Here is an 18,249-nt window from a genome sequence, read left to right on the forward strand (position 1 = left end):
AGGCTTTTTTCGGCCCGTTTTTTAGGCTTTTTTTGGCCCATTTGTTTGGGTTTTTGTTTTTTGCTTTTTTGGCCTGTTTTTGAGGCTTTTTTGGCCCATTTTCGAGGCTTTTTTCAGCATATTTTGAGGCCTTTTTTTTTGCTCATTTTTGAGGCTTTTTTGGGCCCATTTTCAAGGCTTTTTTGGGCCCATTTTCAAGGCTTTTTTCGGCCCATTTTCAAGGCTTTTTCCAGCCCGTTTTTGAGGCTTTTTTCGGCCCATTTTTGAGGCTTTTTTCGGCCCATTTGTTTGGGTTTTTGTTTTTTGCTTTTTTTGGCCTGTTTTTGAGGCCTTTTTTTGCTCATTTTTGAGGCTGTTTTCGGCCCATTTTTGAGGCTTTTTTTGGCCCGTTTTTTCCAAAAAATGGACCAAAAAGCCAAAAATGAGGCGTACAGAGGCAAAAAAAACCGACCGGTGGGTGTGCGGAGCTTCGGCAATATTCGATCTATAAGACGCACAGACATTTTCACCCCCTTTTGTGAGACCAAAAAGTGCATCTTATAGTCCGAAAAATACGGTAATAAAATCAGGCCCTGCTCACTTAAACAACTGCCTTGCTTAACAATAGGAGTCGTGCTCCCAACTGTAGTCGTAAGTCGAGGATTACCTGTATCTGAAAGCTTGGATAGCGGCCAATTCGCATGTCTATTTGCTGATCTCTGGTTTTAGTTTTCAAACCCAACAATAATATTTGGCGCTTTTCCTGTTCCGCAGATGACATCGCTCGGCAACAGTCCAGCACAGAAGTAAAATCCGACCCACCTGAAAAATTACCGGTTTCACATCAAAAACTTTCTCCCGTTGCATTGTCCGAAGAAGTAAATAAAGAAGAAAATCAAGAGTCAGTTAAACCAGATACTCCAGCAAAGGAAACAGAACCTCTGAATGATAAAGTGGCTAAAAGAGATCACAGGCCAGGGAAGGTCTTGCGAAAAAATATAAGCATCTTACCACCCATTAAGTACAAGCAGTGATTGATTCTCTTTCCGTACAGTTTCTAGATAAATATTTTGCTGTAACATGTTCAAGAACAGAAATTTAATGCATCTCTCTCTCTAATCGTGGTCTGTGCACTTTTATTGGCGGTGTTGGTCCTTAGATGGGACTATAGACCTCCCGGTCTCCCGGTTTCTAATAAACTGAATTCACATGTGCCGGATATTGAATCATGGACTCCTAAGGAACTTGTCAGGCTCCAAAAAAAAAAAAAGAAAAGAAAAGAAAAGATCATGCTATGAAAATATAGTAATTTGTGTATTCAAGCAATAAATCGTGGTTTGTTCATTAAAGTGAGCTGAAAATTTATCAGGGAGCGAAAATCGCATACCAAAGGCATGAATAGATTTGTAGACGAATAGAAAAAGGTTTAATAAATGTGAAGAAGAAATAGCGCTACAAATTCAAGATAAATATCATCTGTAAAATGGTTTAACTAAAAAAAAAAAAAAAACCCAAATAACATTTCAAGCAAAATAATGTGTCTGGCTGTTTTTTTGCAAAGGAGTGGAGTCCCATATAAAGCTAAGGATTAGGGCATATCTAAAGGAGTGGTGCAGTGGCCTAGAGGTGGAGCTCTCGCCTCACAATCAGGAGGCTGTGAGTTCGATCCTAGGTAGAGGAAGATATTTCTCTCTCCGGGGCACAATGAGAATATATCTGCTGAACAAAACTCCGCATTGGTGACAGGAATGGCATCTGGCCATTAAAACACTCTGCTAGCTCCATTTAGTTGCCCAGAGTCCACCCCGCAAAGGATTATGGGGTCATTAAAAGGAGATGATGATCTAATAAAAGATGAAGGAAAAAGAAGGTTCAGGAGTGGACAGCCACTTGTCAGAAATGGTATAGGGGGCTTGAGCAGGGAGTGGGACTAGATCAGTGGTGGGTTGCTACCGGTTTGCCCCAGTTCAGGCGAACCGGTAGCAGCCGTAGTGGGAGGCTCCGCCCACCTGCCTGACATCATAAAATACGATCTATGTATGCGCAGAAGTGGCGTGCATGCGAGCGAACCAGTAGCAAAGTGAAACCCACCCCTGGACTAGATGACCTAAAACAGTGATGGCTAACCTTTTTGCAATCGCATGCCAAAAGTGGGGGGAGTGTGGGGGATCACGCGCGCATGTGCCCACACCCATAATTCAATGCTCCCCCACGTCTTCCCCCCGCGCATGCGCACATGACCCCTGCTTTTGGCACGCAACGGCAAAAAGGTTACCGGTGGGCCCGGTAGGCATGTTTTTCGCCTTCCCCAAGCTCCAGAGGCTTTCTTGGAGCCTGGGGAGGGTGAAAACGGCCTCTCCCACCCCGGGGGCCCTCTGGAGGCTGGAAACAGCCCATTTCCCAACTTCCGGTGGGCTCGGAAGGCCTGAAAATCAGCTGGCTGGCACGCGCATGCATGCTGCAGCTGAACTATGGCAACGCTCGCGTGCCCACAGATATGGCTCCGTGTGCCACCTGTGGCACGTGTGCCATGGGTTCGCCGTCACGGACCTAAAAGGTCCCTTCCAAGTCTGTTATTATGTAATAGGGATAGCAAACCATTTTAGCTTAGGGCTTGAATTAGTTAGGGCTTGAGAAGAAAAATGTTGGATGGAATTTTCAGGAGGGTTTGCCGATATTAGATTTGTGGTGACAAATTGATTTTTATGTGCCTTCAGAAGAAATAGAAAAAGGAGCACAGTGGCTTGAATGATTGGGATGCTGGGCAGTAGATTAACAAGCAAGCTCGTATTCGAGATTTGAGAGCTGTCATGGGATGGGGTTGAGCTCTTATCCTTCCCTCCAGCTCCTGCCCGGGACAAGAAAAGAATCCTCAACTGGACATCCCCCTCAAGCAACAGTGGTGTCACCGGCTCATCCTTTCAACCCAGCAGTGCCTCAGTGCTTCTGACACAAGGAGAAATAGGAGCTAATATAGAGTTGATAGCTAGGATGGAAGATAACTTCTTATGAAGAATGGAGATGCACCAAGCAAGGATCATCCTGATGGAAAAGATCTCTCTCCAGAAAAACTAGAAGCAAAAAATATCTTAAAATGAAGATGGATTTATCTAACATTCCTGCTGGTTCACCAGGTCTGGATTTGGGAACCTGGGGAGTCCATTAAAATAATTCCCAAGGGAAAAAAAAATACCTGTGTTTGTATATTTCTGCCTGCTTATTCTGTCAAACATATTGCTGTCTTTGTTGTGGCTCATCAGCAGCCTGTGCAGATTGTAGCTGATTCTGACAGCGAGGAGGCTGGTGTGGTGCTGCGCCAGCAGCCTGTGCAATTGGCACCCAAGTCAGACAATGAGGAGGCTGGAGAAGATGTGGTGCCAGAGGCAGGGATTCAGCCAGGGCCTTCAGAACCTCCAGAAGCTCCCATAAGTGAAGAGGATGAAGAGGAGGAGCCTCTTCTCGATGCACGGGCGCGCAGAGCTGCCAAAAGGCAGGAGTGGCTCCTCAGAAGGAGGTCTCCTCAAGAGTAAGGCTTGGGGCTAACTGGCCACTCCCTTAGCCTATTTAAGAAGGAACACCGACTGAAGCAATTTGTACGGAACAACTTTAGTTCATTCTCCTTCACGTCTGGATTCTCTGCAAATTGCTTCTGAGCTTTCCGCCAACCTTAGTAAGATTATGATTACTTTATCTTTGGTTTCTTGTAGGCTGTTAAGGAAGTTTATTAACAGCCTTTGTTTGGAAAAGACTGAGTTATTTTAGTAAATTTAAGTTTTGTACAGACTTTGTGTGTGCTGTGTTCTTTGGGGTCTGTAGCTGGGCAGAACAGTCTTTGGAGCTTCATAGTGTAGACAGGTAGTCCTCGACTTATGACCACAATTGAGCCCAAAATTTCTGTTGTTAGGCGAGACACTTGTTAAGGGAGTTTTGGCCTGTTTTGTGACCTTTTTTGCCACAGTTGTTAAGGGAATCACTGTGGTTCATAAGTTAGAAACATGGTTGTTAAGTGAATCTGGCTTCCCCATGGACTTTGCTGGTCAGAAGGTCACAAAAGGGGATCACGTAATCCTGGGACACTGCGACCATCATAACTATGAACCAGTTGCCAAGCATCTGAATTTTGATCACATGATGATGGGGCTGCTACAGAAATCGTAAGTGTAAAAAATGGTCATAACTCACTTTTTTTTTCAGTGTGGTTGTAACTTTGAATGGTGCCTAGATAAACTGTTGTAAGTCAAGGACAACCTGTTTGTCATAACTAAGCACATAAAGAGCAATCGTACTCAACCAAATCCCATGTATGCTGTATTCAATTGTTTGTATATTTTAATTTCCATAACTACATAGAGCAGTGATGGTTAACCTTTTCGACACTGAATGCCAAAACTGGAGCGTGCATGCACGCAATAGTGCCAGAGCCTGGAATAGAACAGCTGTCCGCTGCGAATGCTCGTGGTGGCCAGCTGCTCTTCCGGGTCCCATCACGCATGTGCATGCCAGACAGCTGCTCTCTTCCAGGTTCCGGCACGCACATGTACATACATGTGCGTGACGGAACCCGGAAGAGCAGCTGGCAGTGCCGTGCGTGCCCACAGGGAGGGCTCTGCATTCCACGTCTGGCACGTGTGCCATAGGTTCACCATCATGGATATAGAGCAGTGGTGCAATTCAGCCAGTTCTATCCGGATCGCGCGAACTGGTAGCGGCGGCTTCAGGAGGCTCCGCCCACCTGTCCTAACATTTTTTACCCTCTGCGCATGCGTGTCGGTGGTGTATGCACTCACATTTGAGAACCGGTAGCGAAGGTAAGTGAATACTACCCCGGATATAGAGGGGTGGCACCCCCAATCCTTTTAGGTTAGCCTCTGCTGCCTGTGGAACCATAACAAACAATCTTTGGTATTGAATTGTAGGCCATTCTCTAATTTCTGAGAGGAATTTATCCTACAAATCCCACCTAATGAACTGAAAAACTCAAGAAAAAGCAGGCAAATATTTTTTTTTTGGACAAGTATACCCAATAAATCTACGAATTCTGAAATATGTAACAAGAACTGGACACTTATCATTTAATAAGTGAGGTGATTGATTTCCTTATGGAAAATAGTTGATTTTCAGAGGATGAGGAGAGGCTGAAGCTCACGCCAATGTCTTTCAACAAGTCCTGTTTTCTGATGTAAACAACGCAACTAAACACTGCTCAGATGGGGCTGTCAATGTATGAACAAGTGAAAAAAGCCATGGTCAAAACTGAGCTTTTTATGGAGTTAAGAGATTGTAGTACTTAACATTAGCAGTTCGAAAACACAGAAAAAATGCAAGTAGAAAAATAGGGACCACCTTTGGTGGGAAGGTAACAGCACTCTGTGTGCCTTTGGCGTTGAGTCATGCTGGCCACCTGACCACAGAGACGTCTTCGGACAGCGCTGGCTCTTCGGCTTTGAACGGAGATGAGCACCGCCCCCTAGAGTCAGGAACAACGTCTTGCTCCACGCACCACAAAATAATAAGACCTCCCCGAAAATAAGGCCAAGCGCTTATTTTGGGGTTCAAAAAAAATATATAAGACAGGGTCTTATTTTCGGGGAAACACGGTAGCTTACAGAGTATATTGTAGAGGCAGATCGTAGAGTCCTCAGTACGATAAGATTCTATCTATATGTGTGAAACAACAAAGAACATGGAAGAATTGCCATATGTCGTTTTTGGTTTTGAGTCTGACACCAGAGGGGGAGGAGGGGATTTTGCACAGTTCACCTCTAATGTGCCAATTATGGCCCTTATTGATATTCTAGTCAACTCTTATTTGGATTATGTACATGCAGTACATGGAATACCCTTGGAAAACGTTAGAAGCTAATATAAAATTTGGCAGCCTGGGCAGGTAACACTGTTGATTTGGGAATTACACAGGATGCCAGTTGAATTTGGGGTATTATTTTTAGTACCTTTAAGGGCCCACAATGCTCCAGACTGAGTTATCTGAGGGATCAGAGGTGGGTTTCAGCAGCTTCTGACGAGTTCTGGGGAACCGGTAGCGGAAATTTTGAGTAGTTCGGAAAACCGGTGTCAGCGTCTCAGCACTGACATAGAAAAGGGAGGAGAAGCCTGAACTTTTGCCTGCTAAATCCCTTTGAAGATTCGGTCTCCTCGGAGATGGGGAGAGGGGAGACATTCCTGTGACCTGACGAAGAAGGAATCAGGAAAGTGACTTGTAAGATAGCCAATGAGAGAATTGGGGATCGGAAAGGGAGGGATTGGGGGGCAAAGGTCAGTACTGACCGCGAAAAGAGTCAGGATCAGATTGCTGTGCTCGAATAAAGAGAAAATTTCCTTAAAGATCGGCAGTTTGGAAGTTCATTTATTTTGAGATAGCATCGAAACCTGACAACCAGTAAATATCACCTCTGACTGGCCCCGCCCCCATCTATTCTCTGCCTCCCGGGTCCCAGCTGATCGGGAGGAAATGGGGATTTTGCAGGAACCTTCCCCTGCCATGCCCACCAAGCCACGCCCACAGAACTGGTAGTAAAAAAAATTTGAAACCCACCACTGTGAGGGATCACCTTCTTCCACATTCTTCTGCCCATCTGATCAGTTTCTCTAGGTCCGTGATGGCGAACCTGTGGCATGCATGCCAGAGGTGGCACACAGTGTCCTCTCTGTGGGCATGCGAACCGTCGCCCCAGTCCCGCTCTGCCACACATGTGCACGCCTCCCACTGGCCAGCTGGTCTATGGGTCTCTGCTGCGCATGTGCAGGGGGTGGGACACATGTGGGAGGGCTGTGCGTGCATGTGGGAGAGCGCTGCGGGGGGGGTACAGGGGGGTGCCGCATGCAGGAGACAGGATGCATGTGGGGGCATGCACACACGCACAGGGGCACATTTACTTAACAACCGTGTTACTAACTGAAAAACTGCAGTGCTTCACTTAATAAGAAAGGTCATAAAATGGGTCATGAAATTCACTTAACAGCTGTCTCACTTAGCAACATACATCTCAGGATCAATCGTGGTAATAAATTGAGGATTATCTGTAATAGGCGCCCTGGCTGCAATCTCAAAACAGCTGGAGTAGCACTTGAAAGCTGTCGGCATTGACAAAATCCCCATCGGTCAATTGCAAAAGGCAGCTCTCCTCGGAACAGCTTACATCCTGCGACGATCCCTTTAAGACCATCAAAGCATCTACATCCGCCTAGCTCAGGTCCTTGGTAAGGACTCGATAGGTGGACCAAAATGCCAACATCCATTCTAAACATCTGTGTGATTGTGTGATGAACCGCAATAATAATAATAATAATAACAACAACAGGTCTGGAAATAATACTTCACACCGACACTAAGTATTTCCTTCCTTTATTCATTTCACTGCTCAGCAGAGGTTGGGGGAATCAGTAAAACTCATATCATCTTTGACCAATGAGTGCTGTATCAAGGAAAACTAACGGGGTAAGGAGAGGCCTGCGGTCCCGAAGAACCCGAGAGATGCTGGGCTTACAGGTTCTGAAGCAGCCAATCCAGGACTGGCAACCGCACAAAATTGCCCAGAGCTTCTCCTAGCTGCCTTTCCTTCTCATACTTCAGCACAGATTGCATGACGTCTCCCACGCTGTAGTTTCTCTCCACAGCCACCGTGGAGAGTTGCTGGAGCTGCAGGAGAGGACGAGAGGGTTAGAGGAAAAGGGAAATTGTCAAAGAGGTACAGGTAGTCCTTGACTTATACCCACAATTGAACCCAACATTTCTGTTGTTAACTGAGACATTTGTTAAGTGCTCCAGCGCCACGCCGGTGCCAGAAGAAGAAGTGGGCAGCCACGCGGGATCTTGCTGGATGGGGCTGTTGGAGCTGTCGCCATGAGGTGAGGCAGTTGTTAGGGTGTGGATAGCCTGGCTGTGGGAGCCCTGAGGTAAGCTGGTGTGGGGCGCGTGGGACAGCTAAAAAAAAAGACACCCACCAAAAATAAGCCCTAGTGCTTATTTTGTAGCCCAAAAGAAAATAAGACCGGGTCTTATTTTCGGGGAAACATGGTACTTGCAGTCAAGACTGATTTGCACTTTCACCTACATTTGTCCTCTGCTCGCAGCTTGACAATAAAAGGGAGGGGGTGGATAGAATGCAGGGGTGGGAGAATGATATTCAAGCATCCGTCAGCTTCCATGAAACACTGCTGGCATCTTAAGGACACATCGAGCAGATGTCCCCGGTGTGGCTGGCTGTTTCCCACAACAAAATGAACAGAAGAGATTAGTGGACATTTTGGACTGTGGGTGGCCGGTAGGGAAAGGGGTGGATTAACTATGCTTGCTTTTGTGCGGGAAATCCAGAACTGGTTCCACTTCTATGCCAGTGTGGATTATTTAATAAAGTTTTATACTCTTGCTAAAATAATACCTTGTGGACCGGTGGCCTAGAGGTGGAGCTCTCGCCTCACAGTCAGGAGGCTGTGAGTTCGATCCTAGGTAGAGGCAGATATTTCTCTCTCTGGGCACACTGAGAATGTATCTGCTGAACAAAACTCCGCATTGGTGACAGGAAGAGCATCCGGCCATTAAAACACTCTGCTAACTCCATTCAGTTGCCCAGACTCCACCCCGCAGGGGATTATGGGGTCATTAAATGAAGATGATGAGATGACTCTTGGTAAAATAATGTCCCAGGAGTCCCTTTTTCTGGATTCGCTAACTGGACGGTTGATGTATGTGCATGCTTTCATGGACTACCTGTGTACGATTATAAACAGGAACAGAAAAAATGTTTCTGCTGCTTCAAACATGAGCAGAACCATCCAATTTTTATCTTCTCCTCGCACGCTATTTCCCACACCCTCCCGGCACTTCCAATTGTACCTTGTTCAGGGTTTCTTCATCATCATCCATGAAGTACAACATTGGGACGTTCAACTGAGAGGCTGCCACCCATTGGAGAATGGCTTGGAGTTGCTTGTTGTGAACGTTTTCCGGAGCGCTCTGGTTAGCCACAACCACCTTACGTCCGGTAGGCGTGTCTTCTCCGGATTCTGCTCTGCTTTCCGCATTTCCTGAGCTCTTTGAATAGAAACCTCCACCCATCTCCTCTCCATCTCCGAGTTCTCCAAGTCCCGACTCAGGATTGCTGTATTTGGCGATCATCAGACACAGCTTGGTCACTGTATCGACCAGTTTGTCAACGAAAGGTCCGCTCCCTCCTTCTTTCTTGGCATCGCACTGGTCCAGAATCATTTTGGTGAGTCCGGCTATAGCATCTTCGTAAGAATGGTCCATATCGCATTGTCCTGGAGGACCTAGGCCTAGGCCTTCAGGAGCCTTGAAAGCATTCTGGATTGCTTCATCGGGCATCAATGTCCCTGTATTTCCTCCTAACTTGTTGACGGTCTCGTTGATGAGCTTCTGGATCAGCATGACTACCACGCTTGACATATCGTTTTCTGCGTTCATCCCTAACTGCTCATCCTCACATTGCTTCAAAGTGTCGGATAGTTTTAAAGAGCCAAGGCCTTTATCTTGGGCCAAAAAGCCCAGGCTTCCAGTTGCCTTGCTGGATCGTCCCCCTTCCACTGCATCCTTCATGGCGTTCTCCTGCTGCACCAGATGATATTGTATCAGCAATAACGCGGTCACAATCAGGTCTCTCGCCCAAGAATCGGTGGTAAGATTAGAAAGGTCTGGAACTTCTTGGGTTGGCATAGGCTTGGCGGGCATTGGGATTGCCCCTGTAGTGTCCTGATGTTGCTTCTGATGCCACATGTTGAGACCTTCTTTGATGATGTGATTGCCGACCGTTTCCGCGCAGGTCATTTCCTTATCTTTCATGGTTTCCGTTTTTGCCGCCGAGAACCTCATGTTCTGAGTCTTGGTGTCGGTGCCCTGGCCGGTTTTGATGGTAGTAAAGGCCATGCTCTGAGATTTGGCTTTCTCGCTGAACTGCTTTTGCACAATCAGAGCGTTGTGCAGGCGGTTCAGCATGGCTTGCACAATCTCGGAGGCCTTTTGGCTGCCTTGCGTGAAGAGGCTTCGCTTCACGGCGGAAACAAAGTCAGAATCGGTCATGAGAGTCCCAGTAACGTCGTGTAAGTTCTTCATGCAGGAGTCAATCAGGTCGGAAACCACTTCCTTGGAGTGCTTCAGCAGGACCTTCTTCAACACGGCGCACGCGATGTTGGAATCGTTGACTTTGACTTTCATCGTCTTCATCACGGAGACCATCATGTCCGAAACCACGTTATTGGCGTAAACCAGGATCCCTTTGCTCAGCGAGTTGTTGTATTCGTCAGGCCCAAAGCGCTTCCGATGATGGAAGCCTCTGGCCTCGTCCCTTTGAGGCTCGCTTTTATTGGGCACTTCCGTGTTTTCCTCTTTGTAGTAAATGGTGGTTTTCTTCTTGGTGGCGGGGCTTTCTTCGTATCTGCACTCGCACGTCCTGGTAGCGATGTGCTTGGTATCCTCGGTCCCCACCCCAATGGATCGGTGGCCGTGGTCTCCAGCAGCGGCATACAGCGTGTTGTGTATGCAGGTGGGGGTGCTTTCCGAGCGGTCGTTCATCTCCTTGCGTGCCATCGCGATGGCAAGGTTGGAAAGTCTGTTGCAGTAAAAAGAGACTTCATCCGGGTCGGGATTGGGGTTCGGGGAAGAGGACCCCTCGCTTTCTTCATCCTTGGCTTCCTTCTGACAACCGGCCTTCATGCTTAAGTGGAAGTTGGGAGACACCCTGTTGGAGCTGACATTCAGACTGAATTCTTCGTCGCAGGTATTGTAGGGCGCCGGAGAACGGACGTTGCGCTTGGGCATGGTTTGACGTCCGTCGGACGGGTCTCTTGTCCTCGCCCTTCTGGCATTGTTACTGGCATTCAACACATCCTGGACGCCAACGTCAGACTTCTCCAGATCTTGCCGGAGTCTGCTCAGGACCTTGAGGGGATCAGAGGAAGGTTGCTGGAAAAGCTTAGCAGAGTCAGTCTAAGAAATGGAATAAAGGACTTTTTTTTTTTTCATAACAAATCCCTCCCCGTCATCTCCTTGTATGGAAGTGGCACCCAGTGTTTGGTAGGTGGGAAGTCATTCACTGCCTACCCTGGATAAAAGTTTCAAAGGATGTCACCTTGTCTGGGAAAATTAGTAGCAATCTTAAACTGCTGCCCTAAGTACACACAGAATTGAATATACTGTACAACCAGCGGTACTAGGGAACACAATTATTCCTTGACTTTGGACAGTGGGCAAGGAATGGCTGCTTGCATACCTCCTATCAGGGGTGAAAACCAGCAGGTTCTGACAGGTTCTGGAGAACCGGAAGCGGAAATTTTGAGCACTTTGGAGAACCGGCAAATACCACCTCTGGCTGGCCCCAGAGTGGGGAGGGAATGGGAATTTTGTAGTAGCCTTCTCCTGGAGTGGGGTGGGAATGGAGATTTTGCAGTATCCTTCCCCTGGAGTGGGGTGAGAATGGGGATTTTGTAGTATCCTTCCCCTGGACAGGGGTGGGAATGGAGATTTTGCAGTATCCTTCCCCTGCCACGCCTATCAAGCCACGCCCACAGAACCGGTAATAAAAAAATTTGGATTTCACCACTGCCTCCTATCAACAATGGTTTGGGCCAAGAAAGCTAGCACAAACTTGGAAAGAAGGAAGGAAGGAAGGAAGGAAGGAAGGAAGGAAGGAAGGAAGGAAGGAAGGAAGGAAGAAAGAAAGAAAGAAAGAAAGAAAGGAAGGAAGGAAGGAAGGAAGGAAGGAAGGAAGGAAGGAAGGAAGGAAGGAAGGAAGGAAGGAAGGAAGGAAGAAGCGGCTGGCTATGCAATGTCCTACTGTAGAGCAATAACCCAAAACACACTTGAGAAACCTTTCCAGCTACATCTCAGCACAATCAAAAATGTCCTAGAAATCTCTCTCTTTTCTGGTCACGTCTCTGTAAATGCCCTTTCTTCTTTCAAAATGTCAGATGTTCTGGTATTTACTGGCTACTTTAGATAGATGCAAACATGTCTCCCCACCCCCACCCCCAACTCCCCAATCCCCAAGCGCTCTCCTCCACTGCCATTCTGTTTTCTCTTCCTCTGCAAAACATCCCAGATGGCAATCTATTCTATGCTATTCAGGCTTGCAGAGCAGGGGTGAAATACTCCCGGATCAGACTGGATCGCCCGATCCGGTAGTGATCTTGGCCGGTGGTTCAGCGATCGGGTAGTGATGGCAGAATGAAGCTCCGCCCACCCACCTGGGTGTCATTACTTCCTGGTTTTAACACTTCTGAACCAGTAAGGAAGGTAAGTAGATTTCACCCCTGTTGCAGAGGGGGAGTTTTGAACAAGCTGTGACAATGGTTCCATGAGATTTGAGAGAGCAAGCAGGTTAGATCCCCAGTCTCCTGTTTTGGCTTTTACAGATCATGCCATCAATCACCGTTTGCTGCTTTCCAAGCAAATGATGGTTCGACGGATGTCAGATCCGTATATTTGCCATTCTTCAGGGGAAGTGTTTTTTTTTTAATTACTTTCTTTACTTATTGCTCTCTTTCCTACCGTGTTTCCCCGAAAATAAGACCCTGTCTTATATTTTTTTGAACCCTGAAATAAGCGCTTGGCCTTATTGCCATGCGCTCAAAAGCCCGATAGGGCTTATTATCGGGGGATGTCTTATTTTGGGGGGAACAGGGTATATATCCTATATCTTGCAATTTGTTGATTTATAACTTCTAGCCTGGTGCCTAAACGCCCTGGCATTTTCGCACCTTTTGGGGCATGTAAAGATGACCCTGAGAAAGTTCCCTTATCTTTTTTCCAGAGCGACAGGTACAATAACATCTTTGCACCTGCGGATTGGCTGAATCCACACTGGACTGTTGGGAGGGGTTTTTAATTCCTTTATTCCAGGGGTCAGCAACCTGTGGCTCAGGAGCCGCATGCGGCTCTTTGGGCCCTCTGCTGTGGCTCCCTGTCAGGTGATCCCACCATTGGCTGGCCTCGCCCCTCGCCCTCCCCTCCCAGTCACTCCTCGCCTGGCCTGAGAAGGTAAGGGCGATGGCGGGGGATGGAGAAGTAGCCAGGGCAGAGACAGAGAGATACAGAGAGAGAGAGGGAGAGAGAGAGACAGAGAGAGAGGGAGGGAGAGAGGGGAGAGAGGGATATGTCAAAAGGATTTTGTGGTTCCCGGTGTTTTCTGCCCTAATGACCGGCTGGGTAGGCATGGCTAGGGGGTGTCATGTGACTGGTAGAAGTGAGTGACATCGAGTTGGCCACACCCACTCAGGTTTTGTGGCTCCCGGTGTTTTCTTTTCTGTGGGAAACGGGTCCAAATGGCTCTTTGAGTATTTAAGGTTGCAGACCCCTGCTTTACTCTAACTGTATGGCCTGAAAGTTCCTTCAGAGCCTGCTTTCTTTTCGCCCTGCTATCACCTCTATTCAATAAAAGATTCCTTGTGAAATGCCAAGTTTCTTGAATAAGGAGGAAGAGGCCGGGCCTTACACTTGTGGACCTGGTGCACAGTATCACGCCTTGCTTTGATGCGCTCAAGAAAATGAGATAGCGGGATGAGCAACCTATCAAAATTACCCCTTCCCCAAGTCTCATCAACATCATGAATGATTGGATAGTTTCATCCTGAGGACTGCAGGGACATTCCTGATGAGATTTAAGGGCTTTGTGGGCAAGACTGACTTCTGATCATTCCCCAAGGCTGATATTCCCCAAGCCAGATTCCTCATCCTACCCCAAGAACCACAAAAGAGGTTTCTGGCCTTCATCTGAAAACAAGAGGCAGGAAAATATTTCTGAACAGAAAAAAATAATGCTATGCTGTGCAACGTGCCAAGATACCTTGTCAAATCCCAAATATGAAAACTGTGGCCAACCTAGTAGATATTTAAAAATCCAGTCCCAGGCACATCGTTTCTTTCACTCTAGATCGGGGTGTCAAACTCATTGCCCGGAGGCTGGAACCGGCCCACAGGGTGCTTAGATCTGGCCCGTGAGGCCACCCTGGAAACAGTGAAGGACCGGCCCACGGTGCCTCTGCCATTAAAAATGGAGCTTGGGAGGGCTGCGTGCGGCCCTCCTGAGCTCCGTTTTCGCTGGCAGAGGGTTGCAGGAGGCTGTTGCAGCTGAAAATGGAGCTTGCGAGAGTCGTGGACGGCACTCCCGACTCAGTTTTCGCTGGCAGAGGGTTGCAGGAGGCTGTCGCAGCTGCAAATGGAGCTTGCGAGAGCCGTGGACGGCACTCCCGACTCAGTTTTCGCTGGCAGAAGGTTGCAGGAGGCTGTCGCAGCTGAAAACGGAGCTTGCAAGAGCCGTGGATGGCACTCCCGACTCAGTTTTCACTGGCAGAGGGTTGCAGGAGGCTGTCGCAGCTGAAAACAGAGCTCGGGAGCCCGTTTTCGCTGGCAGAGAACTCGGGCCACCACAGGCACCTCCGACACAAGTGATGTCGAGCTGGCCATGCCCACCCTGGGCCCCTGAGAACAAACGCAACCCTGATGCGGCCCTCAATGAAATTGAGTTTGACACCCCTGCTCTAGACCCTACTGACTGAAGAATTTATTTGTAGCCAGCGGAACAAGCTGTTATGTCTTCCTGGACCTCCTGATCTGTTGTGCCACCAAGCCTGCTGGCAGAACACAAGCTGTGTCCTTACCGTCCAGTTCTGTTGCTCCTTCTCCTCCTCCTTCTCCTCACTGGCTGTGTAACGCTCAACTTTACACAATCCACTCTGACTCTGTAACCAGTCAATGTTCTCTGACATCTGAGGGGAGAAGAAATGACAGCTAACGTGAAGGCTGGCTGTTTCACCTTGATCCAGAGATTGGATTCAGCAGGTTCTGACCAGTTCTGAAGAACCGGTAGCGGAAATTTTGAGTAATTTGGAGAACCGGTAAATACCACCTCTGACTGGCCCCGCCCCAAGGGGTGGGTTCTAAATTTTTTTACTACCAGTTCTATGGGCGTGGCTTATTTTGTGGGTGTGTCTTGGAGGTCATGTGACTAGGTGGGCGTGGCTAGCTGGTCAGAGTCATTTCTGGAAGGTCCTCGCACTTACGACCAGTCCTCACACTTACGACCCGACTCATTTGTTTGCTTTTAACACTGATCAGCTTTGAAGCCCCATGGCAAGAGTTTAAACAGTTTTTTTCCCTCTAGTCATCAGCTGGGACTCAGGAGGCAGCAATAGATTGGGGGTGGGATCAAATAAAAGGTAAGAATAACGTGGGGGGGGGCGAGGGCGGGGAGGGAGAACCGGTTTGGTGACGTCATATCGTCACTGCTACCGGCTGGGCCGAACCGGACCGAACCGGGAGGAACCCACCTCTGTCCCGCCCCCATCTATTCTCTGCCTCCCAAGTCGCAGCTGATGGGAGGAAATGGGGATTTTGCAGTAACCTTCCCCTGCCATGGCTACCAAGCCACGCCCACCAAGCCATGCCACGCCCACCAAGCCACGCCCACAGAACCGGTAGTAAACAATTTTGAATCCCACCATTGCCCTGCCCCCATCTATTCTCTGCCTCCCATGTCCCAGCTGTTCAGCTGGGTCTTCTTTTGTAGCCCTGCACAGGAGAACGGAGGTTAGTGGGGTGAAGAGGGAATGGGGATTTTGCAGTATCCTTCCCCTGGATTGGGAGGGAGGAATGGAGATTTTACAGTATCCTTCCTCTGCCACGCCCACCATGCCATGCCCACCAAGCCACGCCCACAGAACCGGTAGTAAAAAAATTTAAATCCCACCACTGCCTTGACTGTGTTGAGTTAGGCACTTTCTTTTCCCACGCTGCATAGTTTTTTTCAAACTCAAAAAAACCACACAACAACAACAATTGAAGGGGAAACTAAAAAAAAAATATTGAAGGGGAAAAAGAAAAAAAAAAGCTTTGGCACTTACCAGTTTTTTACGGCCACGAGTGGGGCTGCCGGTGTCTTCTGCTTCTGCAGGAGCACAGAAGGTAATACAGTTTTAGCAGAGAAATCCAACTTTTGGGCAAGCTATGCTGCCCAAAATGCGAGATAGCTAAGCTGCCTTTGGGGTTTTCTCCACTACAAAGCCTTGAAAAGTTCGGCGTCACAACTGTAAAGCCTCCTGGGATTCTCAGTCATTCAGATCTTGGTTGTCCCAAAGGTGCTTTTTCAAGAGGCAACTGGACTTCCTTGTTTTTCTTTGAAGACGTTTTGCTTCCTATCAGTGGTGGGATTCAGCCAGTTCGCACCACTTCGGGAGAACCGGTTGTTAACTTTCTGAGCAGTTTGGCAAACTGGTTGTTGGAATAAATCATTAGGGCAGAGAAACGGCTGTTAAATTACTTGACTCCCACCACTGCTTCCCATCCAAGAAGCTTCTTCAGTTCTAACTTCTGATTTCTACAGAACTGAAGAACCTTCTTGGATGAGAAGAGAAACCTCTTCAAAGAAAAACAAGGAAGTCCAGTTGCCTCTTGAAAAAGCACCTTGGGGGACTCATTCTCTTGCATGTTCTCCAGAAATTATCCAAGGAGGCCCCACAGGTTCTGTTGTTTGTTTATTTGTGTCAGAAGCATCACAATTAAAACAAGGCCTACAACTGGTGTATGACATGGAGGTAAAGGTAAAGGAATCCCTGTGGATTTTACTCCCCTAATTGTTGCCGACTCATCTCTCTTTCAAGGCCATTGAGCCAGCGCTGTCAGAAGACATTTCTGTGGTCATGTGGCCAGCATGATATCGTGAAACACTGTTATCTTCCCACTGAAGTGGTACCTATTTATCTACTCACATTTGCATGCTTTTGTACTGCTAGGTTGGCAGGAGCTGAGGCAAAGGTGGGAGCTCACCCTGTCACGTGGCGCTCGGGTCTCGAACCTGGGCTGCTGGCTTTCCAGCCGACAAGACCAGGGTCTTAACCGCTGAGCATTAAGAAGAGATTGGACAGCCATCACGAATGGGTTATGTTTCACCTCAGGGGTGGGGGGTGGGATGGGCATGGTGAGGGTGGGCATGGCCATCTTGACATCACTCACTTTGGGGGGTGCCTGTGGTGGCCCAAATGCTCTGCCAGCAAAAATGGGCTCCCAAGCTCTGTTTTGGGCTGCGATGGCCTCCTGAAACCCTCTGCCAGTGAAAATGGAGCTCGGGAGGGCATTGCAAGAACTCCGTTTTCATTGGCAGAGGCAACACGGGCCAGTCCTTTGCTGTATCCAGGGTGGCCCCATGGGGCTGGATCTAAGCCAGATTCAGCTCCCGGGCCTTGAGTTGGACACCCCTGGTATAGGGCCTCCTGTTTGAGCAGACCTCCAAGATCCCTACCAACTCTATTATTCGGTATGAATGGATAGCATCATCACCAAACAGAATTTAAAAAGGGAAGGGCATTAAGGGTTAGCAAAATAAGTGAATTCTAGCTGCTTTAACATGCACATTTAGTGCAGTTTTGTTGCGTCAGCAACAATAGACCCTCTAAGAATTAATACCGTGTTTCTCCAAAAATAAGACCCTGTCTTATATTTTTTTGAACCCCGAAATAAGCACTTGGCCTTATTTTCGGGGAGGTCTTATTATTTTAGGGTGCGTGGAGCAAGGCGGGGTCCTCTTGCAGTCTTACCTGATTTCCAGCTCTGTTTCCCTAACCGTAACCAGAGGAAATGGCGGGGACCAGCTGCGCATGAATTTAAATTTTTGGGAGGGCTTATTTTTTGGGGCGGACTTATTTTAGCACATGCACTCAAAAGCCCGATTGGGCTTATTATCAAGAGATGTCTTATTTTCAGGGAAACAGGGTAATTGATTAATTAAACAAGGCGGTTTGAGAGAAATGTGTACTTGGGGAGACAATCATCTGAATCTGGAAGTAGGGTACCAACTGATGGTCTGAGGGATGTTCTCACCTGCTACAATTTCCATCACTTCCTGCTGAGGAGGCTGGTAAGGAAGGTCTACTGTCCTTCCCTCCCTGCGTACCAAAAACAAGGACATATTAAAACTAAGACTCCCCAAAAATAAGAGGACAATAAAAAAAAAAAACACCACCCCAATCAGATCCTAAAGGTTTACAAGATTTAGACTTCCTTTGGTGGCCCATCCCTTAAGGTAGAGACAGTTTGGTCTCTGGAGCTTACGTGTCTTGGCCTGCGGTGACCACAGAACGGAGAAACGTGGCCTACCTTTAGAACATCAATGTGAGGACTCACAAAGAGTTCCCCAAAAGCAGGCTTTTAGGCCAAACTTCCAGGATGTTCCTCAAAGGCTCCCCACACTGTGGCCTCCTCTCTCATCCTCTCCTTGTCAGAATGGACCTTGGAGTCACAATGCCCAG

The 18,249-nt window shown here is 47.9% G+C and overlaps 2 protein-coding genes across 4 annotated transcripts in view; one reads left to right on the top strand and one right to left on the bottom strand.

Moving 5' to 3' along the window:
- Positions 1 to 1,328, top strand: part of DYRK4 (dual specificity tyrosine phosphorylation regulated kinase 4) — a 45,557-nt gene extending 44,229 nt beyond the window's left edge. For both annotated transcript variants that reach the window (XR_015728789.1, XM_034433668.3), the window contains one exon: positions 754 to 1,328. Coding sequence is in view for 1 of the 2 variants with exons in the window: in XM_034433668.3 (XP_034289559.1) it covers positions 754 to 1,013 (260 nt within the window). In the remaining variant the exon portion in view is untranslated. The remainder of the gene's footprint in view (positions 1 to 753) is intronic.
- A 5,998-nt stretch (positions 1,329 to 7,326) lies between these two features.
- On the bottom strand, positions 7,327 to 18,220 carry AKAP3 (A-kinase anchoring protein 3). 2 transcript variants are annotated; one of them, XM_060692651.2, is made up of 6 exons: positions 18,098 to 18,220; positions 17,822 to 17,886; positions 15,850 to 15,893; positions 14,608 to 14,715; positions 8,834 to 10,891; positions 7,327 to 7,636 (listed from the first exon to the last, which is right to left on the bottom strand). In XM_060692651.2, the coding sequence occupies exons 2-6, from the start codon at positions 17,835 to 17,837 to the stop codon at positions 7,481 to 7,483; spliced, it is 2,382 nt and encodes a 793-aa protein (XP_060548634.1). In that variant the 5' UTR covers positions 17,838 to 17,886; positions 18,098 to 18,220; the 3' UTR covers positions 7,327 to 7,480. The 2 variants fall into 2 exon arrangements, with proteins under 2 accessions (XP_060548634.1, XP_060548633.1); XM_060692650.2 differs by having other exon boundaries at positions 8,834 to 10,915.
- Between the last annotated feature and the right edge of the window lie 29 nt (positions 18,221 to 18,249).

This window comes from Pantherophis guttatus, chromosome 7 (assembly GCF_059756535.1).
Source record: "Pantherophis guttatus breed Tessera chromosome 7, ASM5975653v1, whole genome shotgun sequence".
Taxonomy (NCBI): domain Eukaryota; kingdom Metazoa; phylum Chordata; class Lepidosauria; order Squamata; family Colubridae; genus Pantherophis; species Pantherophis guttatus.

Coding starts and splice junctions, on each gene's coding strand:
- AKAP3 (XM_060692650.2), bottom strand. Junction 14,716..15,849: donor CTCGTGGCCGTAAAAAACTG/GTAAGTGCCAAA, acceptor TTCTCCCCTCAG/ATGTCAGAGAACATTGACTG. Junction 10,916..14,607: donor AGGAGCAACAGAACTGGACG/GTAAGGACACAG, acceptor AAGCTTTTCCAG/CAACCTTCCTCTGATCCCCT.